At 42.8% G+C, this 24,346-nt stretch overlaps 1 protein-coding gene across 1 annotated transcript in view; it reads right to left on the minus strand.

The window, feature by feature from the left end:
- The window catches only part of LOC117814557 (potassium voltage-gated channel subfamily D member 2-like), a 45,029-nt gene that overhangs the window by 15,352 nt on the left and 5,331 nt on the right, over window positions 1–24,346 (minus strand). The window contains exons 2-3 of the mRNA XM_034685957.1: window positions 20,847–20,943; window positions 19,407–20,588 (exon numbers count right to left, since the gene is read on the minus strand). Of these exons, the coding sequence (XP_034541848.1) occupies window positions 19,407–20,518 (1,112 nt within the window). The 5' untranslated portion in view covers window positions 20,519–20,588; window positions 20,847–20,943. The remainder of the gene's footprint in view (window positions 1–19,406; window positions 20,589–20,846; window positions 20,944–24,346) is intronic.

Here is a 24,346-nt window from a genome sequence, read left to right on the forward strand (position 1 = left end):
AGTTCAAGGAAACAGCCATGGCCCACATGGCTACATGCCAGCCGGTGTTAATGCATTGTAAATGACAACTTTGTGATGAAGCAGTGTCAATGTGGCTTTGATCCTCCAGCTGAACGCTCACCCTGGAGTTTCGGAAATGACACAGAACCAGTACAGGCCAGTGCAATTCCTCCATTTCAGCCATGCAGACACAGATAAACCATATAGAATAATCCCTCACGTATGGCTCTGGCAAAGGCACCTCAGCTCTCCCTCGCTCACATATCAAACATGTATTCCCTCAGCCCTCCAAATCCCAGCTTAACCCTCACCCCGCTAAACTAGGCGGCTAGTTATCACCGCTGCTCTGACATTAGCATGCACGCCCTCTCTCATTTGGGAGATCTTCTTAAGAGTCAGGGATGATAAAAAGCTTTCCTCTCTACCGCTCTTCCATTCCTGACTTTGACTCACCCTTCCTCAGCCCGGACCTGCCTGCCTCTAACTATGAGTCGAAGATGAAACGCTTCATTCTCTTTCTTTTTTTCCCCCCTCCTCCTTTTCTATTATCATGCAGTGCTAGCACAGCCCTGCTTGACATTTTTCTTTTCTCCGGCTCTTCTCCAGTCTCAGTCTACACCTGCTGACACTTGAGAAACAACTGCTGTCCTATGCAAAAAAACAGTCCTATTTCACTGCTATTATATGCCAAGTCACCTCCATACTCCAGCTCCTCGTCTTGGTTACGACTTTCCTTGTGGCCATTTCTTTTAATTACGAGATGATTGGCTGTTCTGTATTAATAGGAGTTTTATAAGGGTTAAGTACCTGTGTGGATCGATAAAAAAGCACACTATCCTGCGGACACATAAGTGTGGAAATAATATTTTTTGTATGTCAGAAGGAGGCCAGGATGATGCAAGTCTCTGATCATCCAGGACATGATGAAACGAACACAAACAGACTCAAACTTTCTGAATCTAACTCGTCATGCCATGTTTAGATTTCTGCCCATCCTTCTATATGTTACTCAAGACAGCCAGAGGCTAAAAATATATTCCTTCCACGTCAGTATAATGCTTTCGTAATGCAATTACAGTGCTTCGTGGCTGAATAAGGAGGGCAAAGGGACATGAAAGAGGGGCTGGGAGCTCGATGGGGCGCCGCAGCAGCTATGGATTATAAGAGAAACGTGATAATAAAATGAAATCATCAGACACTCCAGCGATTATGCAAATGAGCTCATTCCGTATTCATCACGGGTTAATCGGCATGTGGACGAGAGAGCGGTGGCATTTTGTTGAACACAGAAACCTTTGATCGAGCAAACTGTGAGTTCCCTCACCTCTGGTATGATGGCCTGACGAGGGTTAAAGGTGGAGAAAATTAAGAAATGACAGAAGAAATGAAGAAATAAAAGCTGAAGCAGGAGCATTTGCAGTGTTAGTTAGCAGTTTTGTTATCTTCCTTTTTTTCTGCAGTGAGAAATTTCTATTAAACATGAGGAGCACAATCAGGATGCTGCTCGACAGACCAAACTGGCCTCTTACTGGAACATACTGTACATGAGGATCAATGCAAATAGTCACCTAGCACTCAAAAGATGATATTTCAAAGTGACCCCTGTGCCCTTTGTAGTGCGGTCAGGTGATAGAGAAGAGGGAAAACGTGAAAGGTCTCATGGATTAGTGCCTGTGTGTTGGGAAGGGGAACTGGTCCAGGAGCCTCATCACAGTGACAGCAGATTAGTGCTCGGCGGCACCAGAGCAGACGGTGAAAGATTAACTTTGATGTGCGATTCCACACAGAGCAGCCGCTGGATATCAGCTCCCTCCACCAAATGGCCCCTTAACTCAGGGTTTGCAGCGTGTGCATCCACGAGCTACAGGATCTGAAAATCAGCTTTTCTTAGAGGCAGTGTCACCAGATTCTGGGTTCGGTGAATCCCTCCCTGTTCTTGGTAATCTTGCACCCACAGTAAACCTCTGGTTACATGTTAGTAATTTAGATGTGCCAGCTTTAGCCTGCGGCCATCTACAACTGTATACTGATTGTTTTGAGTATTGATTTTTCTTCTGTTCAAGAAGTACTGAAGCACATCACACGTGTATCCTCAGCCTGAGGAGGACTACTGAGCATACAAAAACAGGTATATAACATCTTCAGCGGCTCTGAAGAAACTTTTTAAAGTCTAAGAAACACCTCTGATCATGTCAAAGCCATGAAAGTTGCAAACTATAAATGAAGAGTTTCAAACCATCAGCGTTCACCACTAATGGAAAGTTTAAACAAGAGAGCGCATTTTGGGGATTTGAAATCCAGTGCACCCGTACAAGAGACCAAAAGTCAGGACTGCTAGGCCTCTGCTCTTTAAATTTTGTCGCTTCTAATATATCTCTTACAACTTTATGGAAATCAGTTAACAAATCTCTGGAGTATCCCTGTAACCTAATAACAGTTTAAACTACTCAGTGTAAATGTCATAAAATAATTGAAAATGCCCATCACCATCTCTCACATCTAAAGTCTAATGCTTTGACCAGCAGGTCAAAACCAAAAGGTTATTTAATTTCCAACAGAGGTAGACAAAGTTGTGCCGTATTACCTCCCTCTTGAGAGTCTGGAAAAAGAAAAATGTTTGGTCTCCAAATGATGGAGCTCACATCTTAACAAATCAGCCTTTCTGACGACTGAGCCGACTCCATCTGCTGACGTAGACCATGAGGATTGGAAGCTCCAGAAAAGCTTGTATTTGGACATTACAGAGAGATTGTTTGGACAGAATATTATTCCCAGAGACCAGAGGAACTCTCCTGATTAAGAGACTAATGGTGAAAGCCTAATTATGCAGTCTCTGAGTGCGTTTCTGCTCATATAAAAGCTAAGACTTAACGCCTATTAGGGCGAATATATCTCCAGAACTGGAGGAGAGCAGGGGGTCTCTGGATAATACATGTTTTGTGGGTAAGATCGATTTTTTTCTCCCACTCGACCCCAGAAAACTTCTAGATTCTGTTTGAGTTGCAGCTTCAAAACATCTATATCAGCTTTTTACACCAAACAGCTGCAGCCCCTCATCTCCAAATTTGCTTCCTGTACAAACAAAACAGTCACGTGCGCAGTAGTAAATGTCTCCCATGAGAAACTGTAGGTAGACAGATATCTAAACAGAAACTGCTACATATTATTAGTCACCCCAGATAAAGCAGTGATTTAAATTTCTCAAGGACTGTCTTTGAAATAAACATCAAGGTACTAATTCCAGCCGTTTAAAAAAAACAGCTGCAAGTTCAAAGGAGCACTTCAAAAATCTCACAGCGAAACTGAGGGGAATAGCGGAGGTTGGGATGAGACAGAAAGAGTGCTGAAGCGTAAAAATGTACTGAGCGCTCTCTCAGAGAGTGTGGACAGCAGCCAGACTGGCGACAGCAGCGCACCCAGATAACAGCGCGTACCAGGAACCAGCGAGAACCTTTAGGGAAGCGTCGAGGAGGAGCTGCATCTTTTCTAACAGCTGCTGACTGGTCCCTGAGGGCAAAGCAGAGCTTCTACTAGCTGCAGCCATATCCACCATCTCCCCACCTGCAACCGCGCCCCTTCACGCGCACGAGGGACATCATTACTTTTTCCATTTCACTCCACGACACTTCTCCTGTCAAATTTAAAAAATACACGAAAAATAATAACTCAGGGCCATGGGCGGAACAACAACACCAACACTGAAAGGTCATTTTACCCATGAAAATTGGTCTTTTCGTCCACGCAATCTATCAGTCATCAACAGGTTTTATTGCTTTGTCTGCTTTCACAGCAAGAGTGGCTGAAGCTTGAATTAAACTGACCCTGGACCAGTGGGAGAAATTATGTGTACTTAATGACACTACGCCCATTATTTAGAACTCGAGCATCTTTGTCAATGCAGAGGACAGGCCTGCTGATGAATAATGATGTTAACACTGTGAGGACAGGCAGAGTTTTGGCTCCAGCACAGACCGCACCATTAACAATCGTGACTGAATGAAGGTTATTCATTTTAATCACACTACAGCACGCCCCCCCTCCCACCATCCCAGGAGGGTTTGCTATATTTAAGCACTTTTTCATTCCTTCTCTTTTCTTTTTTTTTGGTCTTGGCTGATGGCAAGGCAATTGCTTTGTGGGACGTCTGCCCTTGAAGAATCAGACAACAGAAGGAGATATTTATACATACTGTAGATGTGGAGTGAGAGCAAGCTGTATCAAATTCAGCGCGTTCCTCTCTGCTTGTGTAGTGTTAAGAAATCAAATCACAGGCGCTTTTTTCCCTCCGCTTGCCTTCTAGCTTTTATTTTCCCTCGTTCTCTCTCTCTTTTTAAATGTTTCTCCTCCAAAACAGAAGTGATGTTGGTTTTTGTACCTGTACCCTAAGATTAGCTGCTTTGTCCCGGGGGGAGGGGGGAAGAGTTGGAACGTTCCTATCCCATCGCTCCCATTCGTTCGCCTGTTTTCTAATTGGACTTCTCCATCTGTTGAGGTCTACAAATTGTCTTGTGGGGATGCTACAGCTAAAACATCCTATCAAACACTCAAATGCATCAGGGACAGTCTTCTTGGAGCACTGCCATACAAGGCACTGAAAGAGTAGTCCGCGTGTGTGTGTCTGTGTGCCTGTGTGATGTATAATCAGAGGTCCAGCAGCTTTCAGCCTGGAGATAAGTAGATATACAGTATACACTGAACTCTGATTTCAAGCTGGCAGGATAGGCTACTTGGAAAATTAATCTATCTACCACACAGCGGATCTGTCAGTGCGAGTGACATACTTTAATAAGAATTATTCCACAAGACGACAACATTGATGGCTGCCTAAAACACAGTGTCAGTAATATTGACTGTATGTCACATGCAGCTCTGATGAATGTTTCTCCTCTGCAGTCCCAACAGATGTTGACTCAACAGACAAGATTTTTATTTTTATTCTGAAAAATGGCAAAGTTTTTCTGATTTTCTTCCATTTCTCGCTCAGAGTTCGTTAATGACATGGGAAATTGTGTTCCTGGAGCTTGTCACTCTTTACATCCCATTGACTGGGAGTTGAATACTTGGGAGTGAGCAGTGGGACGTGTGACAGTGTATTTGTGGTGATGATTACAGCCCATTAACTTTGATGGATGCCATTTCGTAGAAAAGACGATGGGAGTCGAAACGTATCGGCGACGCGCCTTGTTTTTCTGTCACCAACATGTGTGTGCAGACAAAATTGTGCAGAGGGGCTTGAAGGAGCAAACTGCAGCCCTGTCCATGCAAAATTGATTTTTGGATTCGAATGAGACCACTTCACCTTTGGTTGTAATTGAATGTCACATTAGAGAAGCTGATGCTGGATCTGTCTCCCATGTGACCTCCAGAGGACAGCAGGGACCAGAGGATCCACCATCCCCACATGTGCCACCAGAAGATACACCAAGAATGTAAATTATGTGGTGTGTGTGTGAGTGTGTGTGTGTGTGTGTGTGTGTGTGTGTGTGTGTGTGTGTGTGTGTGTGTGTGTGTGTGTGTGTGTGTGTGTGTGTGTGTTACCATGCATGTCAGAGTGTGAAAGAAAATGAGAGTATCCTGGCCCTGGAATTGATTGCAGTGTCTGGCTTTGTTAATGCTAACTGTCTGTGTGGCTTTCTTCTTTACTCAACTTGCTCGCTTGTCTTTGCCTTTCGGCCTGAATGTGTGGCTTAGTCAAAAGCAGACACATTCCATTTGTGTGTGGCCGTTATGTAAAGATAAGGCCATGCAAGCCAGAAATCTAACTCTTAAGCTCCTCCACAGGGATTATGGACAATTGGCTAAGGGGAGAACTACAAATAATAATCAACTGTTTACGTTTTTTTCACTAATACCTTAAAAAAAGGAGCTAAAACCCCAACACGGAACTGCAATCCTTAAGCAGCCGAGACGCTCCTTTGTGAGACTCGTGCAGAGAGACACACAGGCGAGGAAATCTCCAGGTGGATGCTGAACCCACACTTCAATAACACCTAGACAAACATATCAATCCACTGTAGCTCTCACCTGTCTCCCTCTAAAGAAAGGGTGTAATTGTTGCCATTTTTAAGTCAATACAATCCAACTAGAAGCCCCTGACAGGATACACTCTGGATTTGTCTTTTGCTTTTTTAATTCCAGCTTCAATATGCTTACCTGCTGTGGCCGTGTTAGCTGTTAGCCTAAGTTACCGCTTTGAGTCCGAGCTCACAAGGCTTAAATACACAAAGAAATCTTTTAGAATTTTCACAGTTAAACCTTTAAAGGGCTGGCCAGTCAGGTGAGCAGGAGTCCGGCTTTGTGTTGGACTGCACAGCACTTCTTTCACTTGTCCTGAGTCCCACATTTGATTGGCTCGTGTTCCCAAAGTGTAGGAATGTCACTTCCTAAAGCCTGGCTTTTATCTAATTGCTGTGTTTAAAGCAAGAGAATAATGTTACCATTGCCTATGTCAGATATCAATAATCAGCACCCATGTGGGGTCAATGGCTCGCCAACATGTCAACATCCTTGTCGCTTAGTGTTAGCTATGCCGTAGGTCTGTGTAGCCATTTTCCAATGCAGATGCCTAAGCATGTGGCTTGACGTGCACCTCCTCGCAAATTCAACTACGCGTCGAAACAACACTAACTGCAAGTTGTAATTGGCATCCCTTCATCCTGCATTTACAAAACTTCCCCGAATTGCTGCAACATCGGCCGTACTTCCCATCTCCTCCGACGTCTCCTCTCTGTTCTTCTTTGTAATAATTGCTGTATGATTAACAGTAACATGTACCAGCTCCAATTTAACATTAAATGCTCAGAATCACTGTGAAAAAGCAAGCAGTAAACGTAGCAGGACTGGAAACAAGTGACCTGATTATCATAGAGACCACAATGCCCACAAGCATTTCAGTGGAGTATTGCAAAGTGACGTGGACACAGCTACAATGGGATGGGGCAAGTCAGCCACGCCCCCAATAACACCTAATTATGCAAAACCTGCAGCCTTTATATCTTCAACAGCAATGACAACATCCCAGGAACTGCACCTTTTAGCACTCCTGCATTGGTTCCATTTTCCAACACCAGAGGTTGCCACTTGGATAAAACAAGAATTAGCAGGGGATAATATCCCAAGACTGTTCTAACAGATACCTTAACAGACTGTTGCAATCACAAACAAACCTAGCTGCAATGTGAGGATGCACAGATGAACCAAATGCTGCAGTAAAGAGAACATGCTCACAAAGTCAAAGCTAAAATGCCAGTTCTGAGCAGGCGTGACGTTTTATATGCTAACCATCTTAGTTCAGCATGTTGGTACTTTCACATTTACTAATTAACACTAAACAAAGAGCAGAGCTGAGATTAATGGGACTGACATTAGTTTAGTGGGCCATAGAACCAAGAAGTGGAAAATTTAATTATTTGACCTGATGTTGGATAAAATGTTAATGGATGACCAAAGTTAATAGACGTCATCCTGAGGGGGACATAAATGTGTGCCCCAAATTTCATGACTATCAGAGATTTCACTTAAAACAGATCATCTCGACCTCATAGTGGTGACAAAGGAAAAGTCAGTAGATCACCAAGTTCAGTGAGGATTTGATGATAAAGATGTCAGTATCAAATTGAATTGAGAAGTTTTTGAGATATTGTAACATTGAACAAAGTGATGTGCAGACAAACCTACGGACGGCAGACACTGTCATTCAAAGAGCCAGGCTGCAGCTGGGTTTGTGCAGAAACCAGGAAAAATACAGTGTTTTATCCCTGGGGGGTAGTAAATTACACTGAAATACAGACAAAAGACAGGTCCTGATATGTGCTGCCTTCAAACTGCCATGTGACTTTCCCTGAATTTACCGTGGGTGGGCACGATAAAAGCATCACCACCATTTCCCTTTGTGGAGATTTAATGCTCCATGCTTGTTGAGACTGTGGCAGTGAAGTGTTGATTTAACACAGTGGTAACTCTTAAAGACCAACGACATGGTAATTCAATTGCATTATGTTGTTACATGTGATTGAAATTTTGACTACCAACCACACAAGAGCCGACAACTTTCTAACACACTGGAAAAAAAACACACAGAGACTAAAAATCAAGGCAATTTTCACAGGCTGGTTGTCAGTTCAGAGGGATGCTTTTTATAATCCAGGTTTTAATGTGTCCAAATATAGCCAGTAGCCTCTAACTGGAACTGTAATAATAGCAGAAATATAATGAATCTGACTAGATGGCAAAAAAACAGCTACTATGTTCGTAATATTTATCTTTAAAACCAAGTACTGCCCTAGCTTTGGATCACCTGAAATGATCAGTTGAAGGAGTGTAATGGTCTGAACCTGACATGAGATAAAGGCACTGTGCCATCCTCACTTATTGTGTCATCAATCTACCTAAGACAGCAGGGAGACAGATAAAGAAGATGGTGATATTAAGACAGTGATGGTGGCACGGACGCACCTGTACATGAAAAATCAGTAAGAGCTGAAAGAGGAAAATATCGCCCCACGAGCCACACATGCCCTGTTTAGTTTCTGTTTGACCAAATGGCCTACATTAGGTGATATATTTGGCTATTTATAGAAGCTGGGCCAGGCAGGAAACAGCTGCCATGCGTCAGGGTGACAGGCTGACATCCCTCATCTCAGCAGGACCTCCCTGCCAGGCAGACGAGAGGAAGCTCTTTATACCTAAACTCAAATGGGACATAGCCTCTTATCATTCACTCTGCATACAGAAACTAATAATCTATGGAGCCTGTGGCAAAGACTCGACAATGAAACTGGGTTAACAGTGGAGAGTGTGGGCAGCTCCACACTAGTGGAAATACAGAGATCTGTATTCTGCCTTTACAGCGGGCACTGTGAATCTCATTCAAGAGGGATCAGTATTGATCATAAGGAGCTTTTATTGCGGTATCCTGGTGCTGCAAACTGGCACATGATTCCTCAGCTCCGATAAAAAATGGGACGGTTCATGAGCAGGGAAGCCGAAAGCTTAAAGCTGACAAATGGGCTGAATCAATATTCATGACTTTGCCATGAAGCAGCTCACGTTTGAGTATTATGAATGGGCTGTAAACCAAGTTTCAATTAATGTGTATGCATCAAAGTTTCCCTGTTTCTCTCTGAATCTGATGACAAACTCCTTCTGGTAGTCTCTGGCGGATGAAAGTCTGTATTGATTTCACAGGATACGAGATGTTAACTGTTGTGGAAATTACACATTACTATATCATAAAAAAGCATGTCATCTTGAAATAAATGTATGCTACACAGCGTTGAAGTGCAGGTACTTTAAATGTAGGGTAACTGTCAGGTTAATGGATTTCTCTCATTTCAGCCCAGTTCATGTTTTGCTGAGAGGCTTTAAAAACAGCATAGCTTTCTTCTTAAAGCCGTATCTGCAGTGATATCCCATCACTCTTCAGACGAGGTGTCAGCCAGCAGAAGTTACATCGCTCTTTGAATTCTTTTCTGTTTTGTTCGCAGAGCAGACTGATGATTGCTGTTAGCTATAATCTCTGAATCTCTGCTGATCACAGATGTTGGCTTGTTGGCTGAGGGGCATTTTTGATAAAGAGACAAATGTCAGGGGTAGGGATACTCACGCTCTGGCATTATAAAAGCTGGCACCATTTCAAGATATTGTGTTTGCTATGCCATCCCATGCGCTTCAGGAATAAACAGTGCAATGAGCAATATAACCCTCCCTTAACTCCTCACAGTAAAGGGGTGGGACTATCATCACCTTCCTCACAACTTCCTGTTCATACATCAGTGCTTTATAACCTGATTTTCATGTCAGGAAGGATGCAGAAACTGGTCTGGGTCTGGGATATACTGCATAATGAATGTTGGTCCCATGCTTACAGAAGTGACGGGGAATCTAAAAATATAAGAACAACTGTTTCTGCCTCACTCAGCACTCATTACATGCCAGTGCAGGGAGCAGTGTATGTTCAGAGCTGACACTGAAAATGCAGCAGCTCTTCATGACAACAAACTCTGGCCTGTTGTTTGTATGCTGATTAGCACCGAGTGTTACGCTAAAGTAACAAGTACAAGGCCGGTGACTCACATATGTTTAGTCTACGATTCATTACGGAGAATTTTCTCACAATGCTAATGTGACCGTGTGGGAATTATGGGTATCATTTCATCCCTCTGTTGTTTCCACACTCGGTGGATTTATTAATTAGTTCTCTGACCTTGCAGAAAAAACCCTCACCGTGAAAATTCAAACAAGTGAGTGGAGGAAACTTTTAGTAGCTGTTCTTTACTTATTTTAATGTCTGCAAAGTGTGAAAATGTTTTACTCATTGTGAGATCTGACAAAAAATTAAATAACATGAAGTGACACAATGGAACAAAAAAGCCATTGAAACGATGTTAAGATCTTTTCAGAACAAGAGAGTTGTTCAATGGCAGAGAGAGCTTGATACATTTCAACACTTTTCAATATGCGTATTTGCTTCCGTGCAAAGAGATTATGCAACAGGCCCATCAAATTAGTAGAAGTTAAACAACACTAAAGGGAAAGTAAAGGTAAGTCTTTTGGGGGAAAGTAAAGAGACAGCAGCAGCTGGTTGGCTTGGCCTCGCACAAAGATTATGTAAGCTATCCTGGCTGTGTCCAAAGAGACTAAAAGTGCCCCTGAGCACCTCTAATTACTGTAACACTTCATATCTTGCTTTTTAATCTGTACAGAAACTGTAGTGTAAAAATAACCTATTGTTGTTGTTTTTTCCTGGCAAGATGGGGTGACGATGGGGGGACCATCTGAGGAAGTGACACACAAGAAAATAAAGATATTCACTGCAGTGACATTTAAGTAACAAAAAGAAGCCCACAGTTAATGGAAAACTAAAGTATTAGAACAGTTGGTTAAAGATCATTTGAATTCACATTTATGATTGTACTTTTACTTAACTTTATATTGTCTTGTCTCTTTACATGCATGAGATTAACTCCTCAACCAAGAATAGGGAAAATAACTAGCAATTTGGAATTGATGAAGATAAACTGAGATAATGCTTTTTAATTAGATGTAGGATATATATTGGGCTGATAATGGGAATATTTCATTAACATTATCATAGCTGGGTAGTATTTTATCATTATGAATTATCTTAATAATACAAGTTTACCCAATAAAAGCAGCTATAAAACTTTGCTTATAAGCTTATACATGCCGACACAGTAAGTGGTGGAACGCTAACAGCCGTTACATAGAAAGACAACACAATGTCAACACAATGGCGGAGGTCTGTGAGGAGGAGAAAAGTCATCACACTCGTTTTGTCGAGATATAGTTTCCTGGTTTAGAGCTGCTGCTGATGCTCTTACATGATTTCTATCAATATTTTTTAAAGTTTCCGGGAAGCGGAAGTGACTTTTTTTCGACTTTCGTTACCTAGTAACAGTAAACGCTGGTGATAGGCTCTCTGAAACTGAGGTTATTGTCACTCCCAGTGCAAAAAAACAGCGGCAGTGGACACGCCACCTAGGTGCAGCCACAACAGGCCGAGGAAAGAATAAAATGGCGTCACTGGTGTGAACTTTTTTCACTGGTCCAGAAGAAGACAACCTCACTGCTGATTGCAAAATACTGTGCTGCAGGAAAACAGAGAAGAGGAACAAAAGTCCTAAAGTTTGAGCAACATTAATCTTTGAAGCCATCTGAAAGTCGCAAGCTACAGCTAGCTTTAGCACCAAAATATATATGGCAAGTGCTGTGGTGCCAATTTGGGGAGTGTGGAAAATTAACCAGACACAACGCAATCAAAGCAATAGATGATATAACGCTTTAAAGACTGACATAAAAGTTATGTTCGAAAAGACATAGGATGAAGTACAGCTAGATAAAGGCGTATTAGGAACTGTGTCCCAAGTTGACATATTCCTACCTTCCCTGTAAGTAAGCATGGTGATGTAGCCAGGTTAAAAGATAGCCTGTTTCTTGACAGTGACAACTCTGACTTTGAAATCAACAGATATTCCCTTCAACTCTGGCTCAGCAGAACACCTCTCAACCTTTTGTTCAGACGTTTTAGTGTTTTCACTGCATTCAAGCTAAACACTGATGCTGCTATTCAAGTGCTGGGATGAGGAGTTTCCTCATCCCAGCACACGGACTCACAGGCACACAAACAAAGCCAATTTAGATAGAAATATACTGCCTGTAAGATAGTTATAGCAAAACTAAACTACTGCAACTCTCGTATTGAAGCGTGGATGCTATGCCAAACAGTTCAATATTATATTGAGATCTTTGTTTAATTTATATATAATTTATTAAAGCTGGGGTTGGTAGTCAGATTTAGATACACTTTTTGTTATACTGGTTAAAATGATCTTTATGTCCCAATCGCAATCAATACATAATTTGTTCTTAAAAAAAGAGTGAAAAAAAGCCGCTATCTACAGCCGGAGTAAACCTGGGAAAACACCGACCAATCTCTGCCATCAGGAGCCAAATTATGAAACCAATCAAATCCTGTCCTGCCATTCTGCCCGCCTCCGTCACATACATTTCATGTTTGTTTATGTTTTAAACTTTCACTATGATAATGTTTTGATGTTTTCTTACCACTGAGTGAGACATCAGTTGACGTAGTGCAAAAGACAAACGATGTGGTGAGGACTGAGTCTGGTTCTGCCTGAGGTTTCTGCCTGTTAAAAGGAAGTTTTTCCTTGCCACTGTAACTAGCAAAACATTGTGATGTGAAATGCTCATGATGGATTAAGGTGGGGTCAGATTGAGTCTTACCCTGTCTTGAAGTTGGGTCTGTGTTCATAATTTGACAAAGAGTGGTCTAGACCTCCTATGTTTGTAAAAGCGGCGCTCGTGCATGTGAGCAGGTGCGTCGTTTTGGTGGAGCTCCGAGGGGAGGGGGGGAGGGGGGAGTGGTTAGACGGAGTCCTGAGGAATGCTACATTCAAATTCATGCTAGTTTTCTGTGACTACCAACCCTAGCTTTAATACTGATAAATCTGCCACTGAAATTTAATGTTTGATTAAATAGTGTTTTTATTTGTGTTGAAGGTTCTGTAATCACCTTTAACTTGACACTGTAGGTAACAGAGGTACAGTAATTATAGTACGGGTTAAAGCAGAGCTTAATGTTCAGCATAAGAAGTTATACATGGAGTTAATGATGCTAAAATCTTGTTTTTTGTTTGTACCAAACATTTAATGTAATTCAGACATGATACCTACATGGACTTTATTCTAATCACAATGTAAATTAGAGGACTGAAGTGAAAAGAATCCATTCTGAATACTGTTGGATACATCTCTACAAAGTGATGAGGAGGCATTATGTGTGTCTGAATACCAATCTCCATGACCAGACAAGCAGTTTCCATCTGTATGTAAATGCTGAGTATGTAAATAGGCCATGCAGTGCTATAGGAGGAGATAGCTGTTGGGCGCTGCTTCATCATTTTCACACTATTTGATCTCATCACACACTCTACATCTGATATCTTTTACAACATATCAACCTTCAGGATAGGACATCGTCACAAAGAATTCTACATTTCCACATTTCATTCATTGACTGTAGCCTGCTCAGGTTTTTCAGAGCTGCTAGATTGGATGGAAGCGGAGTCAGGGAGAGCAAATGCTTTCTAACAACAATGAAATCGAGGTGATGTGTTTTCTCACATATCTCCTTATTTCCTAATGCAGTGATGCTGCATTCATTCAGACCAACTTTAATCTTGTTCTGGGAAATTCCATTAATCTTGTTTGTTGCCCGCAATACAAAGTAGAAGATAAAAAGTGCTGAGCAGTGGGGAAAAACACTGATGCCATATTTTATGTCCTCACACTACGTTACCCAGGCCCAAGTGCAGAACATGCTAGTTTATTTCCCTGCTTAATGCAGCACATTCAAAGTGAATTAATGAAAACCTTGTGTGTGGAATGAGTGTTATTGGCGCTGCCTTCAAGACTGGGGTTGTCAAAGAAATCGAATCAAAAAGAAGGACAGCCAATTTGTCCTTGCCATATAGATTATTTATCAATCTGACCATCCACAGTGACACATGCCTGCTTTAGGAGTCAGTTCACACACACAGTATCCTCACATCAACCTAGCAGCTGCCCATGATCTGTTTTCACTTCAGGGTTCACTGACCACAAATACATTTCCTCTTCGACACTGTATAATCCAATAAAAAAAATACTGTCATTAAAATGTAATTTAGGGCCAAATGAAAGCCTTTGAAGTTTCTCAAGTCCACAAATATGATGTCATAAATCTGTAGCATATGAAAGCCTATAAAATGTTTCTCAATCATTCAGCTCACACCTCCACATCACCCTTTTAAATCTCTCCCTGCCAGTGTGAAGCTGTTTCGCTGTGATGAAAACAAAGAGAAGAAAGAAAATGCCAAGCTTGCGTATTTTCAATTTAGCAGGAATAAAAAACGTCTCTGTTTTTCTTTTCCACACTGATCCTGTCTTTCACAATGATCTTAATCTCTCTCTGAAGAAGGCTGCCTGTTTTCCGTCCCTCGCTCTCACTCCTCCATTTCACAGTCATTTGCATGGGCAGACAGGAACTCACACTGAACACATTTCAGTGCCAGGTTCCCCTCATTAAGTCACCTGTCACTTCAGGACCATTATACCAGCCTCGTATTAGCATCACCTCTCCTCACCAATAAAGCACCTGGAGGGGCGCTGCGAGCCTGCAGGCTAATGGAGGCCTACACATCTCACAGCAGCCACTTCTGCTTCACACCGTAATACATCACATCTCTCATAATGGATTGCTGATTTTCATAATGTGCATAACACACACAATGCCAAGTGGTGTAATGTATTCTAGTGAACACAGAAATTATGCCCATTGCAGTTCATAATCAAACACACCAAATGTTCTTGATGACTGTCATGCTCAGATGAAGAAAAAAATAAGAGGAGTGAAAATCCTCTGCAATGCTTGCCAGGGGCATGCTAACTTATCCCGCCACACGAGCACTGTATCATCAAGACTGCATGCGTTATCTCCTGGGTACAGATACAGTACAGGCCCTCCAGATTGTTCCTGTGTATTTCAATTACATCTGACATGCAGTGGAGGGTTTGGACTTCAAAAAGCTTTGATCTGCACCAGAACCATCCATGGAGGCGACGCTTTGCATTGTACGCTGTGATTGCCATAGGGCGGAGGTGTCAGAAGTCACGAGCATGATAATGGTTATACTTGTGCTAGTTTATGGGCCCTACAGTGACCCTCCTGTCTGTTAACCTTGCCTCCTCTGTCTTATAAATCCTAACCGGAGAGGTTTATGGGGCTCACTTGTCAAGCCTTTCCAGCCGTATTTGGTGGGTGGAGCTGGAGCGCAGACAAACGACGTGGTGATAAATTCTGCATCTGTTGAGTGGGTTCAATCTACAGCTGTGTGTGCTGCACCGAGGACAATGCACTGAGTAGTTGTCACGACAAATCAGTAATTAGAACGATAATTCCTCGTAGCATCACCTAGAGGCAGCTGCTGAGAGGAGGATATTGATAAGAGGGACGGGAGAAAAGTGTGTGCATGGGTGTCTGAGGCCTTAATGTCTATCACAGGTAATGTGTGTTTGTGTCCGGCGGAAAGTGTGTGTCTCCACGCCACACTAAACCCTGTCCTCCCCACTCCTCTTTCCCTTGTGGGTTGCGCTTGACTTCCACCGTTTTCACAGCTGCTCTCAGCAGTGCACTCCATTACACCTTAAATCACTTAAAAGATCTGAAGCACCAAAAACTCTCTCTGCTGCTAATTCACCCTGACTGTGAGGATCATCTAGAGAAAACAAGAGCAAGAAAACACTGCAGCATCTGATTCCAGCCTAATAAAGTGCAACGCTATCTTTAAATTGGAATCTATCGCCGCCTTAAATGCACAATATTGAATCAAGTCCCTAAATTATACTCCCTGGTGTTTGTGCAGTTTTCACAGTTGTTGCAAAACAACAATACCATCGATAAAAGATGCATATTTTACACCCAGTCACTCAATTCTTCAATCTCTTGACAGCAGCATTCTGATGGTGGCAGCGTCCTCTTTGTTGGTATACGAAAGCAGCCCAGAGATTAGCCTCAATAAATAAGGAGGGATAAGTGGGTCTCGTCCTGTGTTTGGTGGCACAGAGCAGTAGACACACAGAGGTGTGACACGCAGCTGCACAGAGCTATTGATTCTCTGCTGGTCTCCAGGCACCCTTCCTTTTCATTCAGGCTGCCTGCCAAGTGCCTCTGAACAGGAGCCCCTGCTCCCCCAATGTCTGCACGTCTGCTTAAGCACAATCAATGGGCCATCAGCAGGGGAGGGAACGAATGCCTCTGTCTTTACTTCCACAGGGTGTGAGGCAGGGAAATTGAAAATATATGTAGTGGAAACGCATCATGATACCATGCAGGAAAAAGCATCATTGACTATCAGACTGAAATCAAATGCTTTCAAACGCTCCAAATTGAGGTTTCAGTCTGCAGCGCCGAGTTGGGCTTTAAAGAGCTTATTTGCAAGCCAAGAAAAGACTACCTCTTTCAAATGTGACTCAAATAACTATTTGTTGGATGAGGATCCATTTTTCTGCATGCTGGGTTCCGAAACAAACCAGAATAGCTCATTTCCCCTGATCAGATAAGAATGTGAAGGTTACAGGACGAGAGCACAATATCACTTTAGTGCGTTCAGCACACAATGACAGCATCACATCAGCTCTACTGCCTGTGTGAGGAATGTTTTCTTAAAAGCACACCTGAGGACAATGATGGATCATGAGAAGGAGACGACTTTGTCTCTCAGCGATGGGTATTCTGCCTCTCCTCCGGTGGTCCACTCTGCAGCATCCTGCACCACTGCAAGGCTACAGTTTAGGTTGCAAATCTGTCAGCCGGGCTGTCATGGTTCACAATAGAGTGACAGAAACGTCCCCATTACCAAGGAAGGTTCAGTTTTGTTCTCGTGCAGCAGAAAATCTTTTTCAAATCCATCTTAAGGAACACAAAAAGGGGATTCTGAGCTGAATGCACCAATATCTTTGTTGCTCCCAATAGATAAATAATGTACCCTCTCACACAAATCATCTTTCATCTGTGCTATAAAACCAAATGGGAAGCATAGCCAATGCAGCATTAGGTTTGAGGTGGCAGCTTCACTAGATCATGCATATTACTAATTATGCTCTTATTGGTCATTTAGCGGGTGAGTGGTGGTTCGACTGGTATTGAATGACTGCTGAGGGAAGCTGTGAATGCCATAAAGGAAACAGAAAATCTACTAACTCTGTGTCATCTGTAGCATGATGCCAAACAGAGGAAGGGTGTCATCGTTAAAACAAATACAAATAAAATCACAGAAATAGTGATGAAACGTTGCCTGCAGAGCTAAAACAGGTGCAGAGAGGCTGCATCAATGCAGATATGAAGGCAGACAAACAAGAGGGAGGGTGTCAAACACATGAAAAGTCAAGAATATGACTCAGTTTGCTCGTATGAAGCATAGACAATCCTGCTCAACCGAAGTTAATGCAGAAGAGCATGCATTTAAGCTCTGCATTCACAGCGCCCTCACATCTCACGCGTGTATATATATGCACATGTAACCATACACAATCACACATGCACGCACAAAGAGGAGCACACACAGCAACTGCACACAGCCAAAGGCAATTTGTTTTGCAATGTTTGATGTGTGGTGTTTTGACTTTAAATGAAAAAAAACAACATTATTTCAACAGGACCTCATTTGTGTGTCATCAGTAAAGAGGAGGGCACAAGGACCAACATTAGCTGTTTAACCTTGTTTGTGCAGCAGTGAATACAGAACACAAGCCATCAGATTCTGCAAAAATAGGAAATATGAAATGTTTTTAGCGATTGTTGAATGGGACATTTTCCTTTAGTCAGCAAACACACTCACTTTTAAAGGTGCAGTGTGTAGAAATGGGAATATTTAGCAATATCTAGCGGACGGATTTTAGACTGAAACGCTCCCCTGCTCATCCTTCCCTCAGGAAGAGATGGCTGCCTCAGAGGACAAGAAGCTCCTGTGATGCATGATAATGTGATGCTTCAATTTTCACATTTTTCCCATCATCAAATGTCAATCAATACAAAATCTTTTACGCACCACATCTTCCACTATCTTCTTTTTCTTTGTCTCCTAGCGGCTGCATTTAGCACGGCGACTCACTAATACAAAAATGTGTATGTTACTGGTTTTTCTATTCTGTGCTACTTTAGAAACACAGCAGTGCAAGATGGTAGCCTCCTTGGAAGGGTACCCACGCCAATGTAATTATAAAAGGCTCATTCTAAATCAACAAAATCAGAATGAATTTTATATTCAGCAGATTATACACTCACTTAAACATACATGTGAATATTGCATTCAATTTCTACCTTTTTTTTGTTCTGCTAAATGCCACTAGATACTACACACTGTGCCTTTAATGTGTGAAATATATACACCTAAAAGAAGCCAGTGGACTCATTGACACAACTTTTCAGCACCTCGGAAAGCACTCAAGCCCAGAATGCTGAGCTGGAATGAAAAGCGGTAATAATAACAATACTAATAATAACCCACGACGAGCAGCTGAGCGGCTGAGTGAGCTCATCAATACAAATTAATTTGATGTAATCGTCTTAACCACGTTTAATTATTTTATGCTACATCAGCACAAAGTACAGCTGAGGTTGTTCATGAGCATGAAATTAGCATTCAAATATTTACAGTAGCTCATCTAAGGAGAGGAAAGAGTGTGGATGAGAGGAGGGGGAGATAAAAGATGTGTGTGTGTGTGTGTGTGTGTGTGTGTGTGTGTGTGTGTGTGTGTGTGTGTAGGCTATCTTGTATAATAGCTGAATTTAATAACTGTCCCTGTGCTTCACTTTAGCCTGTAGATTTGGTGCCTTTGTGTCTTTGCTCCTTAAAGGTCTCCTATACTGATTGGTCAGAATGTGTCTGTCCATTGCAGTAACCTTTCCAAAAGAGCGCATCAAACAAAGACCCTCGAAAACAGGCAGGGAAGAGGTCCAACCTCAAAGGCTGCCTGTGTGGTGCAGACTCATTGATAGGCAGCGAACATGGCAGTGAATGGCGCACACGCGCCTCTATAAAGCAGAATCTTCCTGCCTTTTTATTGGCTGAACGGCGCTCGAGGCCGTTAATGTGCCCAATAAAAACACACCTGTGGTTGCACGACTATCAGTTTTGCCTCTCCTGGAGAACTTAAAGTATTAAAATACCTCAATTATTTGCAGCATTGTGTTGATTAAACAGCTTGGCTTGTTGCTCGATTCATAAAATACAAGTGTTTGACGAAAGCAGTAAACAAAATAAAGTGTGGTTTATGGTGTTAGGAGAAATCTATATGGCTTTTATTGACTTTATGAGGCCACCTACCCCAGTGTTGTCATGGTGACAATGGTGTACCAAAACGCAGCAGGGATACTGGTGAACTTGCTGGCTGTTGAGCCTTTTTCTGCATAAAACATGACCGTGGCAAAGATAATGATGGCCATGGTGAGGGAGAAGAGGAGGAAGCCCAGCTCGGAGGCGCAGCTCTTCAAGGTGTAGCCCAGGATGCGCAGCCCTGCGGAGTGCCGGGAGAACTTGAAAATCCGAAAGACCCGAAAGACTCTGAGCGTGACGAAAGCACCGCTCACCTGGTCATTGTCGGTCATGACCAGGCCGATGTAGTAAGGCATGATGGCGACCACGTCAATGACGCTCATCACACTTTTCATGAACTTGTAGCGGCTTGGAGCTGCGATCAAACGCAGGAGATACTCGAAGGTGAATATCATGACACATGCAGTGTCCAAACAAAAGAAAGCGAGCGCGTAACGGTCTCCACAGGAAATTTCCTTCGACCTGTTGGGCATCGACCCGCAGGGGACCGTCTCCACCACGTTGGCCATCACTGATATGGCAATGAAGAAGCCTGTGACATAATAGAAGACTAGAGCTACGGTGCTGGTGTGAGGGTTTTCAAACGCCCGCCACAGAAACTCCCGGTGCGTAAGGTTCACCGGCGTTACGTCATTGTTCATGTCCATTTCCTCGTCGTCTTGAAGCCTCTCTGCATTCTCGCGCCTCCGGTCCTTGTACTCCTCATAACAGCAGTCCCCAATGATCTCAGGGATTATCCCGAAGAAAGCCAGCTCCTCGTCGTAAGCAGATATGCATTCTTGGCGCGGGTAGTGTAGTTTCCCCGTGCGGTAAAAATTCAGGATATGTCTAAAGATGTCAGGGTCACGATCAAAAAAGTACTCATTAGTCTCCTCGTGGAAGAAAAAGTCTCTCTCCGTGCTCCCCAGCAAAGTGTCCGGATACCTCTCCAAAGTGGTCCGCCACGTCTGAAACTTGGTCCCGCTTACGTTAAGGATGATGAGTCCGTCCTGGGCTTTCTTCTTCTCTTGGGGAGGGATGGGCATCGGGGTGCTCGCCACGGGCATCCATCCTATGGCCGCCGCTCGGGCGAACGGGAGCCATGCCGCTACACCTGCTGCCATGCTGACCTGTAGTGTTTAATACAACCCTGGTCCGGTTCTCACAGTGCTATGGCTCAGAGATGAATCGCATCTGCAGGAAAAAAAAAGCACCACATAGAGACACTGATGGTCACCTATGGCTTAACAGATTGTGATAGAAAACACACGAACCTATTTAGTTATACTGGCATTGCGCATAGCACTGTTGAGTATCACTCTCGAGCCTTTTCCTCAGTTATGGAAGCCTACTTTGCGGCAGAATATGAATTGGCTGTCTAAAAGAGTCAGCTATCAATAAGCGAGGATAGATTTCTTTCAATGAAAATCGAAGTAACGGAAGACCACCCACCTTAGTGAAGGTTGCTCTTTAAACCGCATCCACGGTGAGTTTCATAAAAAATCCTCGGAAGAGAACACTTGCGATTCCGCCTGCCATCTATCAGTCACTGCAGCCACACGTTAGAGGAGAAACAGCAGAAATACGTCGCATCAACAAGTTAAACAATTCAGGCGGCAGTTTCTCAGCACAGAGTGGTCATTCGTCCGAGCGCGATCTTTCCTCCTCTCTCTCTCTCTCTCTCTCTCCTCTCCATCCGCAAGGCAGCGGCGCTCAGTTGCATGCGTTTTTTTTCTCTCCCGTTGCAGCTACTCCTCAATAAACTCCTGTTCCTCTCGTCGACTGCAAGACCACCCTCCCCCCTCCTCACCACCACCGAGCCCCGACTGTGGAGAGAGGAGAGGGAGAGAGAGAGAGAGAGAGAGAGAGGGACAAAAAAATCATATGCAGAGAGAGGAGTGGTCCTATCTATCTGCATCCAGAAATTCCGCTGCTGCTTCACTGTGGGGGGACTAATCAATGCGTAACGGTGCTCTAAGTAGGCGGCATCTCCAAAAGCTCAAGTTAACGCGTATGTTTGTGTGTCTGCTCCCACTGGACCCTCACAATTACCATGTCCCCAATGTATAGTACACAGAATACAAATTATCTCATAAACATCTCTAATGGGTTCTTATTCAATTTTACCAACGACAAAGTCCTTTGAAGTTTTCGTCTTTTTATTTTGAAAATCCAAAATAGGGGGATTTACAGACGTAAGTTTAATACCACTCAGTCTGGAGAGTTTTGAGCGTTTGTCTAAGATATTAAACCTCTGATAGGATATCCATGCGCATGGTTTCTAGACAAGATCTATCGATCGCAATATCATGGCTCAAACTGATTTTTTTGAGAAGTAAATATAATATTTAAGATCTGCAACAAATCGTGATCAATAATGTTTCCTGGATTGCACCGTTCTGTGAAGCCGTTTCAGCGGAGTTACACAGCTTAAAAGGTCAACATCATTGGACTACACCGCCGTACTGACATTTTCCCAAATAACCATAATCAATGAAATGTCTCTTGTGCTCTATAACACAACACTGACACCTCAAAGGGGATTAGAAGCAGCAGCGTCCACTGTGAGGCATGTGGTACAGCGTGGACCATATCTGGCTTTAGATTGATGTATTCGGGTACATAGCAATGAGCACGTTCAACCTTTTCTCTCCTTTTTTTCAGTTTCAGCACCATGGACAGCACCAGAGCTTTCAACAACCCTGCAGATGTCACTTTCCCGTGCCGCTGTGTGCGTGCCTGTTAGTCTACTGGCATGTTTTACGCAGTGGTTTTGTCTGCTGCAAATCTTCTGTAGCTTTAGTTAAGCACACAGGGGGGTCAGAGTCATGCTTAAGCACACACAGCTGCTGAGCTTCAAGAAATGGACCGTTTCTTTGACCATTAACTCAGAGTCCTGGCCCCCAACGACATGAGGTGTAGATTCATTCTCCTTAGAAATGTCAACCCAGCTGTTGCTCTTTTCTGAAGCAATGTGCCTAAATTTGCAACAAGTAAAAGGAAAAGGTGTTTCTTAAGGCAGTTTGAAGGAAAATGTTAGAGTTCTCTTAGTCAGAATCGGGACCAAAACAACATTTGGGGCTGCTTTGGTCTAGTTTTATAGCAGCCTCTTACTACCTAGAATACGATATGGGTGTTAATGCCAGTCAGTGCACCCATCTGATACCATAGCCATGTTGCCCTTCAGAATATCAACTGGTTTCAGGGAAATTCAAATATGAAAATAATTGTTTGAAAGCAAGCAACAACAGTGTGGTGCGAGCAGGATGCAAACTAGCAAAATATTAGAATCTACTGTTTTTCCCCCCAATTAGGGTTGCAAAGGGGTGGACGTTTTCCAGTAAATTTCCATGGGAAGTTAAGCTAGGGAATTTTGGAAATATTACAAATTGGAAACTTTCCATGGGAATTATGGGAATTTATGGGAATTAATGGAAATGTATGGGAATTTATGGGAATTGAGGGTAATTTAATGGAAAGGTATCATATCCAAGCATACATTTTTAGTTTGTTATAAGCAGACATCCATCCAAAATAGAAATCATCTGTGCATGTAATGGGAGAATGTCTAGTGCATGTAGGAGGCGTGGTCTCGATAGCCCTGCAGTAAGCAGTGTGCTATGTGCATGTGATTGAGGAATAGCATATATATTCAACTGTACTTGCATGAAATCTGGTTATTTTAGTCAGGATTATGCTAAAACATATATTTTCCCCAACTATATTCAAGTTCCCTATTAAGAGCCAACCTTCAATTTAATAAATTCCTGGTTTATTCCCATTTATTCCCCAAACAATCCTGTTAATTCCCATGGTCCCATAGTTTCCAACTTTCAAAATTCCTGGAATTTTGCAACCCTACCCCCAATACACTGTATACTTTTGATGCACCTGTATGAGAGTGGTACTTTGTATCAGCCACACTCAAGCCGGTATGAGAAAGAAAAACAGTATCAGGACATCTCTTAAGACAGTAGCAGCTGATGTACAAATCTGATGTGGCACCAGTCAGACCTGTTGTGCCCTTTTGCTTCCCTGATCTTCAGCCAGAGCTCCTCATCCACGCCCTCCCTCCGCTCGCCTCTGGCACGATGCAGAGTTTTTGTAAGATGAATGCGCAGGACTGTCAGAAGTCCCATTAGTGTATGCTGAGCATGTCAGAGCACACTCTGTTTGAGCAGTCAGGCCCAGGGGCTATGTATTCATCAGGGCATTTAAATATTCCAGCGGTTGCCAAATGGCACCAAACGCAGGCCTCCCAGCTGAGCGGGATGCCAGTCTAGCTGCACAGCTTGTCAGAGCACAGATAGCCACTGTTTTCACTTAAAAAGGTAGTCAGAGTGGTTATTTAGCATTCACATATCCTGTAATTTACGCAAAGCAGCAATTTGTCAAAAATGTATCACAAGCAAACATGGTGATATCTGCATTAGAAAAGGAGATTGGGTATTTTGAATAAACATGGCAGTTTGTCTTTTTCATTCCTCACATATCAAATTGTTTTCACTTTGTAAATTCTTGAAATATTAAGGATTTCAACAAGTAAAAAACAGTTCTTTCCTGTTCAAGAAAAACATCACAGTATACAGACAGGTACATTTTACAGGACTGGTTTCTGCATTGTGGTGTCCCAATGTCCCCTAATGTAAACTAAACTTTAAAAATTCCTTTGTGCCCACTTCGATCGAGTTGTATATAATGTCTTTTGAGGCTGTCTGGCTCAGGCAATAGCATCATAATGTTATTACATCCTCATGTTTTCAGCTGTTTTGTGCAGATATGGGTAATGTGCAATATATGCTGTTTGTGGTTTCCTTGTATTTCTCAGTTTGCATGTGGATTGATGTTGGTTTGTTAGGGCTTTTATTGATCTATTGTAAAGGCAGTTGAGCATGTGCAAAACTTGAGTTCAAAACAATTTTCTCCAAGAGGACAACATATTGTATTATATT

The sequence above is a fragment of the Notolabrus celidotus genome, chromosome 6 (assembly GCF_009762535.1).
Source record: "Notolabrus celidotus isolate fNotCel1 chromosome 6, fNotCel1.pri, whole genome shotgun sequence".
Classification (NCBI taxonomy): domain Eukaryota; kingdom Metazoa; phylum Chordata; class Actinopteri; order Labriformes; family Labridae; genus Notolabrus; species Notolabrus celidotus.